At 37.6% G+C, this 19,422-nt stretch overlaps 1 protein-coding gene across 3 annotated transcripts in view; it reads left to right on the top strand.

Annotated features, from left to right (window-relative positions):
* The first annotated feature begins 310 nt into the window (after window positions 1-310).
* Ttc28 (tetratricopeptide repeat domain 28) overlaps window positions 311-19,422 on the top strand; it is a 593,457-nt gene continuing 574,345 nt past the window's right edge. For all 3 annotated transcript variants that reach the window (XM_078039658.1, XM_078039657.1, XM_021733755.3), the window contains exon 1: window positions 311-555. In XM_078039658.1, the coding sequence (XP_077895784.1) occupies window positions 454-555 (102 nt within the window). In that variant the 5' untranslated portion in view covers window positions 311-453. The remainder of the gene's footprint in view (window positions 556-19,422) is intronic.

The following is a 19,422-nucleotide window of genomic DNA, read 5'->3' as shown; positions in this document are numbered from 1 at the left end:
GAGTGGGGTCTCAGCAACCGAAGGGCGTCCTTCGTCTGGCACTTCCTGGGCGGACCCTCGCCCCAGGCCCCGCGATGCGGGTGACACACTGGAGGCAGTGGAGAAGTGGGCTTGGCCGGGGTGGTCCGCAGTGCGGCAGGCGGCGGCGCAGAGCGGGGAACGGCGCGCTCTCCCTCCTGGGCCGGACAGGCACGGCGGGGGTGAACGCGACGCCGGGAACAGCGACCGGCTTCTCCAGGCTCCAGGCGGGGCGCGCGGGAGGGGGCGCGGCGAGCGCGCGCGTGCGCGGTGTGTGCGAGGAAGCCGCGGGGGCGCGCGTGCGCGGTCCGGGGGGGCGTTGTGGGTTGCCTCGGCGGCGCGCGGCACGGCGGGAACATGGCGCGCGGGAGCGGTGCGCGCGCCTAGCTGGCGGGACCGTTAGCTCGAGGCGGACGCGGCCCGGGTCCCGCGGGGATGGAGCAGCCGCTGCCGCCAGCGTCCGAACCGACCCCAGCGTCGACCCCGGCCCGGAGCCGCAGGCGGCGGGAGCCCGAGTCTCCGCCGGCGCCAGCGCCGGTGAGTGCGTGAGGGGCGCGGGCCGGGAGACTTTCTTTGTGAAACTCCGTCGGTGCAAGCCCGGGCCGGGCCTCCGCGGCTGACGAGTGCCCGCGAGGCGGAAGCCACCTCGTCGTCGGGGTTCCAGCCCCTTCGCGAGCCGCTGTGCAGCCGGACCCGGTCCGCCGCCTGCCTCAGTTTCCTCGGGAGTGTGTGAGTGTGTGCGGGAGCGGGACCGGTGGTATGCAGTCGGCGCTTAACTCCCGCGCGCCGCCTCCTTGACCCCTCCCCGGGGGGGCGGAACCTTGGGACCTTGGTCCACCTAAGTGGCAGACTGCATCCTCCTGGAGACAGGTGTCTGCCGCTGGGGAGGCTCAGGTGCTGCCAGCCTCAGGTGAGGTTGGGCGGGAGTGAGCTCTCCGATCCAGGAGGGCAACAAGCTGCTGGTGGCTCACCAGAGTGATACCAGAAAGCCTTCCGTCCACGTTGGCCTCGGGGTGTGTTTGTGGTGCCTGTCAAGGTGAAGGCTGCTGAGCGGACTTTGAATGTGGGGCTCCTGCAGGATGGGTGGGATGGTCCAGTGGAGGAATAATTGGAAGCACTTTGTAAAAATACAGCTTGCATGCTCCACCGCAGGCCCACGAGCCCTGGCTCCTCAATGTAGGGGACAAGACTGAATTTTTAGCAGGTTCTTGAAGTTGAAATCAGAAAGGTTTATCAAGCTGTAGAGAACAAGCTTCCTGCAACCAGGGACCTGCTCTGTTTATACCTCACTGTGGCATCCTGGTACCTTGCACCCTGCCTGGCAAATGGTATATGTTCGGTAAATAGTTATAGGAAGACTAAATGACTAAGGAGTTTGCAACATTGGAACTCTTGAGGCATTTTCAGGAGCTTCTTGAGAGTAGTTATTTTTATTGTGTACTGTGATTTTTCTCAGCTCCCAACTTTTGTCTGGTTATAATGCTGTGTTTTCAGTATGTTCTAGTTAAGAGAAGGGTATTTGTTGTTTAGTATAAAGGATCAACTCTGTATACCCTAGCTAGGTTAAAATTGATTCTAAAACAAAATTCTGAATTAAAAAAATATATATTTCTTTCACGTGGGAACACTAGGCTTACAAGATTTTGTTCCTTTGAGGCAGGTAAACATTTATATTTGCATCAGAGCAAATCTGAATTACTGTTTATCTTTTTTGGAAAGTTGGCAATTTGCTTAAACTCTGAGTATGTCTAGTTTTTATGTGATGCATCAAAATTCAGATTTTTTAGTTCAGAGTCGATGCTAAAATAAAGATGTTGTATATTTCAGAGGCATTTTTTTTCATCAAGTTGAATTTCAGATAGTTGGTTTCACTTAGGTAGGGTTTTTGTTGTTGTTCACTGAACAAAGTATGCAAATGTAGGAAGACTTGACTTTCAGATTTGAGATTGCATCTGAAGAAGAAAATGGAAAAATTAGGTGCTGCAGTCTCCCAGTGTATTGTTTTTGTAGCTTATTTGGATGTCTTTTTAAAGTGTCTTTAAAAAATCTTTTAAAAAGCTTTTATTGAGATATAATTTACCTCCCATAAAATTAACCCTGGTAGTGTGTAATTTTGTAGTTCTAATATTTTCATAGTTGTGTAACCATCACCATTATCTACTTTTAAAACATTTTGTCACCCTACAAAAAATTCTTTACCCATTAGCAGTCCTTTCCTTATTTCTCATTCCACCAGACTGTGCCATTTACTAATGTTTCTATCTCTGAAATTAGCTATTCTGGAAATTTTATGTTCTGGGCTATTGTAGTCTTCTGAGATTGACTCTTTTTATGGCACAGAGTGTTTGAGGTTCAACCATGATGTAGCATGTATAGAACTTTATTCCTTTTTATTACTGAATATTATTCTTTTGAATGGATATACCAGATATTGTTTGTACATTCATCTGTGGATATATATTTTCCCCCTGTTTTGGGCTCTTTATATAATGCAGCAATAAACGTGTACAAGTTTTAGTGTGGACATATTTTGTAATTTCTCTTGGTGTATCTCTAGGAGTAGAATTGCTAGGTCACATAACTCTGTTAAGCATTTTGAGCAACTGTCAAACTATTTTCTGAGGCTCTACTGCATGTTACATCCCATCGCTAGTAATGCACCAGGGTTGCTGTTTCTCTACCGCTGACCAATACCTGTTACTGACTGTATTTTTAACTTTAGCCATTCTTATAGGTATGAAATGGTATTTTATTGTGGTATTAATTGTTTTTTATACTGTGAATTGAACCTAAGGGTGCTTTACCACTGAGCCACATCTCCAGACCTTTTTAATTCTTTATTTTGAGACAGGGTCTCAATTAGTTGCTGAGGCTGGCTTTGAACTTGCCTCAGTCTCCTTCCTCAGCCTCCTCAGTCAGTGGAATTACAGGTGTGCACCACCACACATGACTCAATTTTTTAAAATATTTATTTTTTAGTTTTAGGTGAACACAATATCTTCATTTTATTTTTATGTGGTGCCAAGGATTGAACCCAGTGCCTCACACATGCTAGTCTAGTGCTCCACCACTGAGCCATAGCCCTGGCCCCGACTCAATTTTTAAAATAATGTTCTTTGATGTAAAAATGTATTTAATTTCAACCAAGTCTAGTTTTTTCTTTTATTGCTCATGCTTTTGCTATCATATCTGAATTCATTGTCAAATACAAAGTCATGAAATATATATTCCTATGTTTTCTTCTAAGAGTTTATGCCTTTATCTAATATTTAGGTTGTTGATCCGTTTTGAGTTAATTTTTGTATATGGTATGAGTTAGTGGTCAAAATTCATTTTTTTTCACCTATGGATATTCAGTTTTCCCAGCACCATATATTGAAAAGACTGTTCTCTTCCTCATTTATACCTCTTATTGAAAATCAGTTGACCATATGTGAAGTTTTTTTCCCTGAATTCTGAATTTTCTTCTGTTGATCTATATATCTGTCCTTATGCCAGCACCTCATGATTTCATTACTGTAGCTTTGTGATGGATTTTGAAATTAATTGTAACTCCTCCAACATTGTTTTTTTTTTCCAAGACTGTTAAGCCATTTTATGTCCTTTATATTTTTATATGAGTTTTAGGTTCATTTTATCAATTTTTGCAAAAAAGACAGCTTGGATTTTTTATAGTGATGTGTTATTTCAGTGTGCGAATATTGCACTTAACAGTATTTTCAAAAATTTTGTTTTCTGTTTGATGTGGATTGTACATGAACTTTTTGAGGGAGTAGAGAGGTGTTGGGAGTGGAATCCAGGACCTTATACATACTAGGCAAGCACTCTACAACCAAATTAAATCTGCAACCCGCCATGAAACTATTTTTAAAATTTTATATTGCACATTGCTAAAAATACAGTTGACTTTGGATTCACTGTGTGTGTGTATGTTTTTTTTTTTTTTGTAGATGGACACAACATCTCTTTTATTTATTAATTTTTGTGTGGTGCTGAGGATCGAACCCAGTGCCTCACACATGTTAGGCAAGTGCTCTACCACTGAGCCCCAGCCCTAGCCCTGGATATACCTTTTAACTTCATCATTTAGTTGTTGTTTATTTCAGTTTTCTTTTTAAAATCTTCCCCTTAAAATTAACAAGGAAGAATGGTTTGAATACAGATCTAGATTCATATGTCTTTGTTTGGCTGTGTTCCTAACTAGTTGTATGAGTGTTCACAAGGCTGAACTGTTGTGCATTTCAGTGTTCTCATACATACAATGAGACAGTGATATCCATCCCAAAGTCTTGTTAAATAAAAGAATGTAGGTAGTTGTTTAGAAGCATGCTTTGCGTGTGGCAGGGATCTGATGTTTGTTGTTTCTCTTCTGGTAATTAACTCCAGTTAAGGATATTCCCCCCCCCCCCCACACACACACAAAGGTAAAAACAAAGCTAAAAATAACCCAAACAAACACAAAACTCAGAAAACCTCCCAAACCACAGGCCCCCTCCCTCCACACAAAACCCAGAAAGATGTAAAACCACAAACAAAACCCACAAACCTCTTCCTGTCCCCATCACTTTCCTGTAACCCAAGAAATCCTGGTGAGTGCTTGAGGAATGGAGATAGATAGAAGACAAAGTCTCACACACACCACATAGTTGTGTTATAAAAGCATGATAAATTCAGGTTGCTGTATAGGATATTTGATGCTGTATTTCCAAATATTATTAACAATAATAAAAGTGTGATTCAAAGCTATTCATTTTTACTCCACAGTTCTTATTTAGTGTGCTTTTTTTCATCACTTTTCTCTTAAAAGCTGAAGTAGCATTTTTTTAAAACTTTTATTTATTTATTTATTTTTAAAGAGAGAGTGAGAGAGGAAAGAGAGAGAGAGAGAATTGTTAATATTTATTTTTTAGTTCTCGGCAGACACAACATCTTTGTTGGTATGTGGTGCTGAGGATCGAACCCGGGCCGCACGCATGCCAGGCGAGCGCGCTACCGCTTGAGCCACATCCCCAGCCCTGAAGTAGCATTTTTAAAATTAGATTTGATGGTTACAATTCTTGTTTCATTTGACTTTTTGCTAAATTTTATTTTATTTATTTAATTTTAAAATGAAGTTTAGCTATGTTAACAGCTCAGGCTGATCTTGAACTCATGGACGCAAGTGATTCTCTTCCCTCAGCCTCTGGAGTAGCTGAGACGACAGGCTTGTGCCACCATACTTATTGCTAATGCTTAAAAATGCTGATGTTTGGCCTGGGGCTGTAGCTCAGTGGTAGAGCACTTGCCTAGCACAAGTGAGGCCCTGGGTTCAATTCTCAGCACCACATAAAAACAAATAAATAGAATAAAGGTATTGTGAAAAAAAATTCTTAAAAAAATGCTGATGTTTGAAGTTAAATTTAGAAGTAATTTTATTTTGGGTTGGATGTAGTGGTTCAAACCTATAATTTTAGCTACTGGGGAGGCTGAGACAGGACGATCACAAGTTCAGGCCAGCTTGATCAACTTAAGGAGATTTTGACTCAAAATAAAAATGGCTGGGGGTGTAACTCATTGGTAGAGCATGGGGAGAGGGAGCAAGTATTTTTAATTGGTATCTGTGTAGTAGCTGATACCAATTAAAAAAATTAACATTAATTTTTAAGGGAGAAACCAGAGACATAATATGATTCAAATATGATGCTTGGAACAAATTGTGTTCATTGAATGTGTATTCACTGTGACCAAAGAGAATAATATTTACTCTGTAAATATGGTGATTTTGGAGGTAAATTTTTATTGCTAAAATAATATTTACTTTTGCTAAAACATCTATTTTGTAAATATTATTTTAGCAATAAAAATTTACCTCTAAAATTACCATTGTAAGTATATTGATAACCTACAAATCCACAAATTGATAGCCCATGGATGTTAATATAAGAAAACAGAATTTCTAAGTTTAAAAATCAAAGCTGATAGTTATTTTTTTAAAAAAGTCTCTTACTATTATAAAAACTACATTGTATAAGACTATAAAGTGGAAGAAGCAAAATGCTCCCATTAGACTTCATAACTTGCCAATACCCAGTGATTACTGCCATCAGTACCTTAATACATACCCTGCTGGAACTCTCTCCGTGCATCTTTCTTTTCTTTAAAAAAGTATTTATTTAGTTGTGGATGAACACACAGTATCTTTATTTATTTTCATGTGTGCTGAGGATTGAACCCAGTGCCTCACACATGTGAGGCAAGCGCTCTACCACTGAGCTATAGCCTCAGCCCCTCTGTGCATCTTTCTATCAAGATTTTTTAACTTTATCTTATTTGTATATTTATTTTTATGTAGTGCTGAGGATTGAACCCAGGGCCTTGTACATGCGAGGCGAGCACTCTACTAAGCCATAACCCCAATATTTTTATACATACGAGAGTACATACAATTTTAACCATCAAATCTGGCATTTTAGGGGCTGGGGATATAGCTCAGTTGGTAGAGGGCTTGCCTCATATGCATAAGGCCCTGGGTTCAGTCCCCAGCAACACACACACAGAAGAGTACATTGGCATTTTAAATAAAATAAGAAAACTACAAAGTATGTTCAATTTTATTATATTTAAGAATCAGTTGTATTTAGGTAGAGTTTATGTGCCACAGAGGTTACCAATTTAAAGTTTGTGGTTCTACAAATTCAGACATATATACAGTTGTATAGTTACTACCACAGTCAATAGAAATGATAGATCATTCCATTTCATTACTCAGTATTACTCTATTATATGTGTATACTATAGTTCATGAGCCATCTATCCATGAATTGATGGACATTTGGGTTGTTTTCCATTTTTTTGAGCTGTGACTAGAGGTGCTATGAACATTTACTTACCAGTCTTTGTTTTGTGTTTATTTTTTGGGGGAGAGGGTGAATACATAAAAGTGGCATTGCTGGTTTGCATCACATATGGATACTCTTTTGAAACTGAGATTTTTATTTAAAAAATGTTTATTTTAATTTTTAAGTTGTTTTTAGATATACATGACAGTAGGGTGTATTTTGACAAACATACATGGGGTGTAACCCATTATAATTTTGATCCCATTCTCGTGGTTTAATGTGATGTGGAGTTACACTGGTCGTGTATTCAACATGAGCATAGGAAAGTTATGTCCAGTTCATTCTACTGTTTCCTGTTCCCATCCCCCTTTGTTCCTTTCACTCCCCTTTGCCTAATCTTATGAATATGTAACAACTAATCTCAACATTATATATAATTATAATATACCAATGCAAATATAGAAAGAAACTTTAGTCTTTTTTTTTTCAGTCAGTGATTTGTCCTACTTCCCTTTTATTAAATGTGCAGACAATATTCAGAATTTCTGGTCAACCCCAAAATGTTCTTTAAAGCTGTTGGGTCTGTCTAAATCATAGACCATGCCTTAATTAATGTGCAAGTCTCTTAATCTGGCATGGTCCCCTTTTTCACAACACATTGCATGAGACTCAGTAGAAAGACCAAAACAGTTGTCCCGCCCGAGTATCTTTCCTCCTGGGCTTCTCTAGTAACTGCCCTATGGTGTCATTTATCATGTTCTTCTTCTGATTTTTTTTTTTTTGAGAGAGAGAGAGAGAGAGAATTTTAATATTTTTTTAATTATCGGCGGACACAACATCTTTGTGTGTATGTGGTACTGAGGATCAAACCCTGGCCGCACGCTTGCCAGGCGAGCACGCTACCGCTTGAGCCACATCCCCAGCTCCTATCATGTTCTTCTGTTGCCGATGAACTGAAAGCTGTGTAAAGGGTTGGTGGGGCCTGTGGTGGTGATGCCTATAAGCCCAGCTACTTGGAGACTGAGGCAGAAGGATCACAAATTTGAGGTCATCCTGGGGACTTATTCAGACCCTGTCTCAAAGTAAAAATAAAAAAGGGTTGGGGTTGTAGGTTGGTAGTAGATCACTCCAGGGTTTAAACCCCAGTATTGAAAAAAGAAAAAAAGACTTGATGAATTCAAGATAAATATTCTTTGGTTCGATTCCAGTATTGGTGATGTCTACTAAATGGTTCAATATAAGGCTTTATTACTTAAAACCTTATCAATACAAAATAAAGTTTTTTTAATCACAAAAATAAAAATAGAAATAAGGCCTTTGTCACTGAGAACGTTTTAATCATTGAAAATCATTAGCGGGCTGGGGATGTGGCTCAAGCGGTAGCGCGCTCGCCTGGCATGGGTGCGGCCCGGGTTCGGTCCTCAGTACCACATACCAACAAAGATGATGTGTCCGCCAAGAACTAAGAAAAAATAAATAAATGTTAAAATTCTCTCACTCTGTCCCCCTCTCTCTCTCACTCTCTCTTTAAAAAAAAAAAAAAAGAAAATCATTAGCAATTTCTTTTTTTTGAGAAAATATTCTGAGGATTAGAAAGTATTCTGACTGACCAAAGACAAGTCCCTTTTACTACAGAAAAGTAGTAATGGGAGGATTGAATAGGCAGTAATAGTTTCTAGAGGGTAGGACACAAGAAATAGGGGAGTAGTTGTCAATAGAATGGTTTCACTGTGACCTCTACTAAAACCCCCTTTTTTGTCTCATAGTTACACTGATTCTAGGAGTGAGCATCTTGGTCTGAAAAACATGCCTTATGGTATTTTAAATGATTAATAGTATGAAGTTAATGTATTATAATCTACATTGTGACTTTTTGAGATTCCATTTGACAAATAATCGATAATTTATTATTAGATATGATTTATTTTGTGGGTAAATATTTAGGATTACTTAGAAATTACGGTTGAAAACTAGTCTAAATAATACAACAAACTTGACCTTAACTTCTTAGGAGTAAAAAGAAAAATAAAAGTGAGCTCTGAATGTTACTAAAGGAAGGCACCATTATGTACACATTGCATACTTGTAATTTCCATTACTATCGCCAGCTACATTTGACCTAGGGGTAGTTAAAAAATTGCTGTGGTATTATTTCAGCTAACTATGGACATAGTTCAGAAATTTGTTGGTTGCTTGTATATCTTCTTTGATAAATTATTCAAATTCATGTCCATTTTAACTGAGTTGTTCACCTTTTCATCATTGAGTTGTAAGAGTTTTTTAATATATTCTTGCAAATATTTTCTTCCATTCAATATCAATATTCTTCAAAATTTGGTACCAATAGTTTTTGCAATTACAGAATAGCATGAATAATATTACTTTAATAAAGATGAAATTACTGGGGCTAGGGTTGTGGCTCAGTGGTAGAGTACTTGCCTGGCATGTGTGAGGCCCTGAGTTCAATCCTCAGCACCACATAAAAACAAATAAATAAAATAAAGATATTAAAAAAGATGAAATTACTAAGATTAATGTTGTCAATCTACATAAAAGGAAAATAGAATTAGTACTACTTATATTTTGCCAAATTGTACATATGGAAAGCAGATTAGTTTTTATTTTTAGAAGATTATAGACTAGAAGAAAATAATGAGATGAGAAGGGGAAAAATAATATAGAAGTGAAAAAAAAAGATGTTGGAATCAAATAAGTAGAAAGCAGAAGCAAATGGAGATGGGAGAAGAAAAGAGGATGATAATTAGATTTACATATTTAATTTTATTAGTGTTTTTAAATTATTATTTTTGTGGTGCTGGGGATTGAACCCAGATCGTGGCACATGCTAGTCAAATACTTTATAATTGAGCCACATTCCCAGCTCAGTTTTTTTGTGAAATGGATCTCTTTGTTTTGTCCAGGAGAACCCCAACTTCTAGTCTCAAGCACTCCTCCTGTCTGAGCCTCCTGAGTAGCTGGGACTGCAGGCGTGTACCACTGCACCAGGCTTGGTTATATTAAAGGAGAGATTCTAACAAAATATTTGAATCTCTTTTTAATTGGGCTACTCTTTTGTGATTGAACTCCGTGGCATTAAATAAAGCTGGGATGGATTCAGTTCCTTAGGTTTCAGGGTGTTTTGTTTGATTATTTTGTTTTTAGCAATTGGACTGACTGAGTTGTTTAAGGAATGTAGTTTTTGTCTTTTGTCTTTATTTTTGTTTTTGTAGTGCTGGGTATTGAACCCAGGGCTTTTAACATGCTGGGCAAATGCTTTATCACAGATATGTACACAGCCCAGGAATTTAGTTTTTTTTTTTTAAATTTTATTTATTTTTTAGGTGTAGGTGGACACAACACAATGCCTTTATTTGTATGTAGTGCTGAGGATCTAACCTGGGTCCCGCCCGTGCTAGGAAAGTGCTCTACCGCTGAGCCACAATCCCAGCCCAGGAATTTAGTTTTAAAACAGAAATACATTTTACTCGACTGCCCATGTTCATGGGCAAGAATTAATATTAAAATGGAACGATTTATAGATTAAATACAATCCCTATTAAACTCACATCTGCCTTTTTTTTTGGCAGAAACTGACAAGCTGATTCTAATATCCATATAAAAATTCATGATCTCCAGAATAGCCAAACTAATCCTGAAAAAGAACATAGTTAGAGGACACACACTTTCCAATATCAAAATCTACTGCAAATTTTCATTAATCGAGATAGTGTGCTAATGGCATAAGGATAATACATAGATTAATAGAACTGAGAGTCCAAAAATAAACCCTTACAGTTATGGTCAGTTGACACCTGCTACCCCCAAGTAATGGGAATTGAACCTAGGGGCATTCTACCACTGAGTACATCCCCAGTCCTTTTATTTTATTTTTTAAATTTTGAGATTGAGTTTTACTAAGTTGCCTAGGTTGTTCTCAAACTTGCAATTCTCCTGCCTCAGCCTCCTGAGTAGCTGAGATTACAGGTATTTGCCAACACACCTGGCTGGATTTTGGAATTTTTGCATATACATAATTAGATGTCTTAGGGATAGGACAAAAGTCTAAACATGAAATTCGGGTTTCACATACAGCTTCTACACGTTGACAGAAGGGTTTTATACAGTATTTTTAGTATGCCTGTGTTGTGCTGCGAGGTCAAGTGTCAAATTTACCACTTGTGTGTGTTGTCATGATGGTGCTCAGAAGGTTTTAGATCTTGGAGTATATCAGATTTCAAATTAAGGGAGTTAATCCTGTAGTGCAGAAATTATTCAATTGGAGAACAAATGGTTCTGTACGATTTGATATCCACCTGCAAAAGAATGAATTTGAACCCTTCCTTCATACAGGTACAAATGAGGCTGAGTGAGGCAGGAAGGTCACAAGTTTTGAAGTCAGCCTGGGCAACTTAGCAAGACCTGTCTCAAAATACAATCTAGGAAAGGGTGGTGATGTACTTGGTGGTAGAACACTTGCCTAGCATGCTTGGGGCCCTGTGTTCATTCTGTAGCACCACTCCCAACTCTCCCTGCAAATTAACTTAAAAGAAATAACAAAGAGCAAAAGCAGTACAACTCTTGGAAGGAAACACTGTAATAATTTTTAAAAAAATTTTTATGGAATAAATTTTGAGTTAGACATCGATTTTTAGATTTACCAAAAGTACAGACAAAGAAAAAAGTGGTTAATTTGAAATAAATCAAAATTAAAAGGAGAGGCTGAGATTGTAGCTCAGTGGTGGAGCAGTTGCTTGCATAGGTGAGGCACTGGGTTTGATCCTCAGCACCACATAAAAATAAACAAAGGTTAAATTCTTTTTAAAAAAAATTTTTTTTTAATATTTATTTTTTAGTTTTTGGCTGACACAACATCTTTGTTTGTATGTGGTGCTGAGGATCGAACCCGGGTCGCACGCATGCCAGGCGAGTGCGCTACCACTTGAGCCACATCCCCAGCCCTAAAGGTTAAATTCTTAGAAAAAAATGTAAAAGGGTACAATCAAGAAAATTAAGAGAAAACTAAGAAAATGGAGAAGATATTTGTAAGAATATATAAAAGATACAACTTAATGATAGGAAGATGAACAACTCAGTTAAGATGGACAAAGAATTTGAATAGACATTTCTCAAAGAAGATATATTAATGACCAAAAAGCAAATAAAACAGTGTGCAGCATCGTTAGTCATCAGGGAAATTAAAATGTGAAATAATGGGATACCACTTCACTTCTACTAGGGTGGTTTAAATGAAAAAGGCAGTAGCAAGTGTTGGTGAGGATGTGGAGAAATTGGACCCCCTTATACATTGCTGGAATGAGAAATGATGCAGCTACTTTGGAAAACAATTTGAGGGTTGCTCAAAATGTTAAGCATGAACTTACCATGTGACCCAGTAATTCTAATCTTAATTAATTCTTGTTTTGATAGTTTTTTGTAGTTGTAGATGGACAGAATGCCTTTATTTTATTTTTTTGTGTGTGGTGCTGAGGATCCAATCCAGTGCCTCACGCATGCTGGACATGCGTTCTGCCACTGAGCCTCAGCCCCAGCCCAATTAATTAATTCTTAATCTTAGGTATGTATCTGAGGGTAATGAAGATATTTGTTCACACAAACACTTGTACCTGAATGTTCATTGCTTTGTTATTCATAATAGCCCCCATATGGAAGCAGCCCACAGTGTATCAATCAACTGTTAGTGAATAAACAAAATGTAGCATACCTAAATAGTGGAATATTATTTTTGCTATAAAAGGAAGAAGTACTGATTGAGACATGACACATCAAAGGTGAACTTTGTAACCATTCTGAGTCAAAAAAAAAAAACAATCACAAAAGATCACATATTGTGTTTGTGTGAGATAATTCAGCATATGCCTATACATATGCCTGTATGCTCCATACAGAGAGTGGATCAGTGTTTGCCTTAAGTTGGCTGGGAGTACAGCTAACTTGCATGGGATGATAAATGTATTCTAAAAGTAGATTGTGACACTGGTTACAGAACAACAAAAAACACTGAACTGACCAGGTTAAATGGGTGAATTTTATGATGTGTGAAATATGTCAGTAGTTGTAATATGTCAGTATAAAAAGAATTAGAAAATGAAAGGAATACGTCTTATTCTTAAAACATCATGAAAGGTATTCTCATAAAATCTTTGTTTGCCTTAACCTCTTCAGTTTTGTTTTCATTAATAAGTGATAACAGGATCAAGAAATTGTTCATTTTATCTATGGCTGTATTATGAAGTGAAAAACTAAATTCAACTGTGATAGTTAAAATAGAGTATATACATATAAAAAATTTCAAGCACATGGAAAAATAAGAGTAAATCCAATAATAAACCTTTATATTTTCTCATCACTTCAGTTTGATAAAATTATTAACATTTTGCCAATAAATGGGCACAGTGTATTTAAGAAATAGTGGAATAAAGATTTGTCTCTAGAAAACAAATAAATATCCACCATTTATTTGGAAAATACCTGATATTAAAATAGATAAGTTTTCTGTGAATTTGAAAAAAATGTCATGTGAACACATTAGGATATCTGAGCTTTCCTTGCAACAGGCCTATAAATGAACATTTTTTTGTACAAGCATGTTAACTCTTATACTTATGAGATTATTGTACATACTTGTAGAACAGAGGAAACTGTCAATTTCACAAGGCTTTCCCTGTGACTTTCCCTCTGTAGGAGCTGAGTTTTCTGATTTTTTAAATTAATGTAGTGTGATATTAGAGAGTATGTATTTAATAAGACCAAGCACTTAGGTGGAATTGTAACTTATATTTTGGAATTAACCGGTCAAACATCTAGGTATACTTTTCTTTTACTTCAGGAATTTTCATGTTACCAGTGTGAATTCAGGCACTTGTGTTAGACATTTGATCTTGTGTGTAGTTTCTTATCATGAGGAAAATTATGTTGCAGAAGGTTGAACAGTTTGCTGAGAAGGCACTAAAAACACAGCCATAGTTACTTCCATTCAGTATGTATGTTTTTGCATTGGCTTTTGTCTTAGATCCATGTGGTTTTAGCTTATGTAGAAACTGAATTTTTGATTGTTGCTCCACTGCCAAATAATGTTCTTGTTAAATTCATTGTTTCCAATTTCCATAGAGATTTATGAAAATCATTTAAACATGTTCCAGAGCTGAGCATGGTGGTGCAAATCTGTGATCTCAGCAGCTCAGGAGGCTGAAACAGGAGGATTGCAAGTTCAAGACTAGCCTCAGTAACTTAGTAGTGAGGCCCTAAGCAACTTAGTGAGACCCTGTCTCAAAATAAAAAATAAAAAGGACTAGGGATGTGGCTCCATCCATGGTAAATTGCCCCTTGGTTAAATTCCCAGTACCAAATAACAACAACAACAGCAAACTTTTCCATATATTAACTACAAATTCTAAATATTTTATGAAAAATGAAAATTTTTATTAGACATATTTGGAAGAACATGTAAATTATAAAGTATTGTGTAGAACAGCTTACTTTCATTAGTTAACATACTCTGTCAGGCTCTGTTGGTACTTCATATTATCAACTAATTTAATCCTCACAACAACCTTATGAAGTAAATACTATTATTATCCCCTTTTTACACACAAAAGGAAACTGAGCTACAGAAAAGTTAACTTGCTCAATATCACTCAGCTAAGAAGATGAGTTGCTCCGGATCTTGATTTGGCAGTCTGACTCTGGAATCTGTGCTCTTAACCATTGCACTAGATAGTCTTTGATTTGTATGATCACCAACAATAGTGATCAATTATAAATGCCTACTGATGGAAAATGACACAGCCAGTTCCCGTGGGGATTTTGTTAATACCTAGTTTTTGTGAGTTTTAAGGTTAGGTTGGTATGGTATTCTAGAATTTGAATCTAGGATGATTCAAGAGTATTTGAAACAGGGGGCTGGGGTTGTTTCAAATACTCTTGATCCTGAGGGCTCAGCGGTAGAGCGTAGCTCACACGAGTCCCTGGGTTTGATCCTCAGCACCACATAAAAACAAATAAAAAAAAAATAAAGGTATTGTGTCCAACAAAGTAAAAAAATAATAGTATAAAAAGAGTATTTTAAACAAATTAAAAGATAAAATTTAAAAAAGAATGGGTATTGATACTGTTTCTTATTATTGTTGTTTTTGCAGTGATGGGGATCAAACTCAGAGCCTTATACATACTAAGCAAGCATTCTACCATTGAGCCATATCCACAGTCCTCATGGACTATTAAATAAAAAAATTTTTTTTTTCAGTACTGGGTATTGAACCCAACACTTCTTGCAAGTACTCTACCACTATATCCTCAGCCTTCCTTTTTTTTTTTAGTTCTTGGTATTGAATCCAGGGCTTCATGTATGCTAGGCAATAAATGGCCTCCAGACACTTATTTTTATAGTTGAGACAGGGTCTTATTAAATTGCCAGGGCTGGCTTGGGGCTTGCAATCCTTCTGCCTCAGCCTCCTGAGTAGCTGGGAATTATAGGCTTGTGCCACCACACCTGGTTAATATATTTATTTATTTAAAATTATTTAAAAAACTTTTTAAAATCCTTTTAGGAACTGGGATTGAACCCAGGGGTGCTTACAACTGGACTATATCTCCAGCTGAGTTGTTGAGGGTCTTGATAAATTGCCTAGGGTCTTGCTAAATTGGTGAGGCTAACCTTGAACTTGTGATCCTCCTGCCTCAGCCTTCTGGGTTGCTGGCATTATAGGTGTGTGCCACCATGCCCAGTTTATTTATTTATTTATTTTTAAAAATATTTTTTTAGTTGTAGTTGGACACAATACCTTTATTTTATTTATTTTTATATGGTGCTAAGGATCAAACCCAGCACCTTGCATGTGCTAGGTGAGCACTCTACTGCTGAGCCACAAGCCTAGCCTCCAGTTTATTTTTTTAAGACACAGGGTGTCATTATTTTGCTCAGACTGGCCACAAACTTCTGGGCTTCAGTGATCCCCCTGTGCAGCCTCCCCAGCAGTTGGGACTATAGGCATACACCACCATACCTAGCTGCTGCTTCTTTCTTTTCCCCCATACCTAGCCATTTTTAGTTTTATATTCTCAACCCAGCATGTTTTTGAGCTTCAGTCAATAGAAATAATAGTTTTTCAAAATAAACTACGTACATCTACCATGAATAGATTTACTTCTGATTTCTGAGTGAGATAGTAGTGAAGGTAGTAGTTTAATTTTGCAAGTGGAAGATTATTTCATTGCCTTTAGTATGTTCATTTTCTCCTTTATTGTTTAGGGCATGAGAAGTATATTGCAGATTCTTTGCAAAGTGTTGAAAAATGTCTATGTGTGACAATATGATATTCCATAGGGTTACAAATACAGATGTAACTTTTTTTCATACTGAAAATTGAAGTCAGTGTTTCTCTATCAATCAGCTACACCCCTATCATTTTCTTAAAATTAAAAAAAATTTTTTTTGATTCTTGCCAACTTGCTGAGGCTGTATTCAAACTTGCAATCTTCCTGTCTCCGTCTCCCAAATTGCTGGAATTACAGGCAGGTGTCACTGCACCTCATCAGATATGAACTTTTAAAAGCATATAAGAAAATTTTGTTCAACAGAAGTTGCATTTCAAAGGCTTCTTTAGATTTAGAGAGCATTGCCTATTGTGGCATTGTAACACATGTCGTGATCCTAAGCATGGGGACTCGAGTGTGATTGCCTGGGTTTAGTCTGAAATCTTTCACAACTTTGAGATATTGGATAAGGTATTTAACTTTTCTTCACCTTATTGCTGTCTATAAAATGGAAATATTGCTATGGCCTACTTTACAGGGTTTCTGTGAGGATTGGATCAATTCATACATGTATACTGTTTTGAACAGTTCCAGGCATGAAGTAATTACTAAGCAAGTGTTAGATGTGGTGGTTGTTTTACTCTTCAGAGTAGGAGGAGGTGATTAAATGTTAGATAGGGATTGATGTCATTGATTGTGATCCTTTATACAGAGTGTTAGATTTTAAACAGTTGTGTGACCTTAGAACAGAAAATGTTTTGCTAGTTAAATTATTGTTCTTTTAACTCCAAATCCATTTATTTATTCTGCCTTGTGATCCTGAGGCCCAGACTCCACAACTCACATTTCTGCTTGGCCACATGCTCCCTGTTGCGAACAAGGGCATTGACTGCCTAGAAGAGGAGGGAGGGACTTGCTTTTTCTGCTCTGCTTGCCATTCCTGTGACTGCTGCCCTAACAACACTTCTTCATCCCTGCAGCAGCAGTACCTTCCTGTAGCAGTTGCTGGATCCAGTTTGCAGTTTTTCCAAGGACCAGTTTCATCAAGCTTTCTTCAGAGACCACTAGCGCCAGCCAGCACCGCTCTTTAGAGGCCTGGGTCACAGGCACATTGGTCCTCTACTTGGAAATCTGAGACATCAGCACCAGCTGAGCAGTGCCTTCCCAGAAGTCTGAGTTTGAGTTCCTGAGTTCTTCCTCTAAGCATTTGTTAGCCCTGCGCTAGGGGTGGTAGTTGCTTCCTGCAGTTGTCAAGACTATGATTGCTAAGAGTTCTTTTTTTTTTTTTTTTTGTCCCTTTAGCCGTGTACTGAAAAACTTGAAATTCAGTTAACAAAATCTTGTATTAAATTCTCTTTGTTCAAATAACTGGTGTGGTTTCTGTCCTCTGACTGAATTCTGGCTGATAGAGGTGGTAACAAGTAGGAGTCCATGTGGGTTCACTTAAATACTTGTGATTACTTTTTTTTTTTTTTTAAGGAGTAATTCTAAGATGATAGTTTATTTTTTCTAAGTAATTTGATATATTATCTCATGATAATCTTATGGAAAATATGAATCTTTTGGATTTAATGATAGTAAAGCTGAATTACATAATCATAAATTATGATATGTGATAGAAACTTATAGGAAGTCTGCACCAAGATGCAGGACTCTATTTTTAAAAAATCTAATCTTATGTAATAGTATACTGTTTCCTGGATGAAGGCATGTTTGTTGAATTTATAGTTTTCACAAATATGAGATAGATATTACACCGAAAGAATTAAGATTCAAAGTAGTACTGACATAATAGAATGATATGATGAAACCACCAAAATATTCTATGATCTGGAAGATAGGAACCATGTCTATTTTCTTTTTTTATGTCCAGTCTTTTTTTTTTTCCCCTTGGTACCAGGATTGAATCTAGGGTGTTTTACCACTGAGCTATATCTCCAGCCCTTTTTATTTTTGTTTTGAGACAGGATCTTGCTAATTTGCTTAGGGCCTCGCTAAGTTGCTGAGGCTGGCTTTGAACTTGTGATGCTCTTGTCTCAGCCTCCTGAGATGCTGGGATTACAGGTATGTACCATCACACCCACTTACATCCAGTCTCTATTAAATGTCTGGTACAGAAGTATGTGCTTTGTAGTTGAATATATTGACAAATCAATGGGCTGGGGATGTGGCTCAAGCAGTAGCGTGCTCGCCTGGCATGCGTGTGGCCTGGGTTCGATCCTCAGCACCACATACAAATAAAGATGTTGTGTCTGCCAAAAAACTAAAAAATAAATATTAAAATTCTCTCTCTCTCTCTTAAAAAAATATATTGACAAATCAAGGCAAAATTCATCAATCATAAATGAGGTTCTGCATTTGGGTTCTAATATTTGTGAACAAGTTTACTTATCAGTAATTTGTGGGAAAAGAGGTTGTAACTGTAACAAGAACTAACTATATTTAATCACTGATGAATATAGCCATAGTATTCATTAATGAATATAGAGTATTAAAATATAGAAAGCTGATAGCTGTTGCTTCTCAATTCTGAGTTTGAGTCTACTTTTGGAAATCATATTTTTAGAGGAACGTATTAGTTAACTACAGAGCATCTTAAAACATGGCTGGATCAAGGGATGAACATTTGAGAGAACTTGGGGTATTTAAATAGCTTAGTCGGGCTGGGGATGTGGCTCAAGTGGTAGCGCGCTCGCCTGGCATGCGTGCAGCCCGGGTTCGATCCTCAGCACCACATATAGACAAAGATGCTGTGTCCACCAAATACTGAAAAATAAATATTAAAGTTCTCTCTCTCTCCCTCTTTCTCACTCTCTCTCACTCTTAAAAAAAAAAAAACCAAAGATGTTGTATCTGCCGATAACTAAAAAATAAATATTAAAATTCTCTCTCTCTCTCCTCTCTCACTCCCTCTTAAAAAAAAAATTAAGTAGCTTAGTGAGGAAACATTTCCCACTTCTGGTAAGAAGGATTTGCTGTCACTGCAGATGGATAAAGTGACAAATTTGTGATAACTTCTTTTTTTTTTTTTAAGGATATACTAAGAATGTCTATAATCCCAGCTATTCAGGAGACTGAGGTTGGAGGATCACTTGAGCCTAGGAGTTAGAAACCAACCTGGGTAAACAAAGTGAGACCTGTCTCAAAAAAAAAAAAAAAAAATCCCTAAAGGATATCCTGAGAAAACATTGGACAGTGAAGGAAGGGAGAATGACTGGTGTGTATGTGTATATCTCTATGTCTGTCTATCAATCTATCCATCTATCAGTAGATCAATCTTCTTTTTACTGTAAATAGGTGACTTTACAAGGAC

The sequence above is a fragment of the Ictidomys tridecemlineatus genome, chromosome 2 (assembly GCF_052094955.1).
Source record: "Ictidomys tridecemlineatus isolate mIctTri1 chromosome 2, mIctTri1.hap1, whole genome shotgun sequence".
Lineage (NCBI taxonomy): Eukaryota > Metazoa > Chordata > Mammalia > Rodentia > Sciuridae > Ictidomys > Ictidomys tridecemlineatus.
This window is presented reverse-complemented; position numbering and strand designations above follow the sequence as displayed.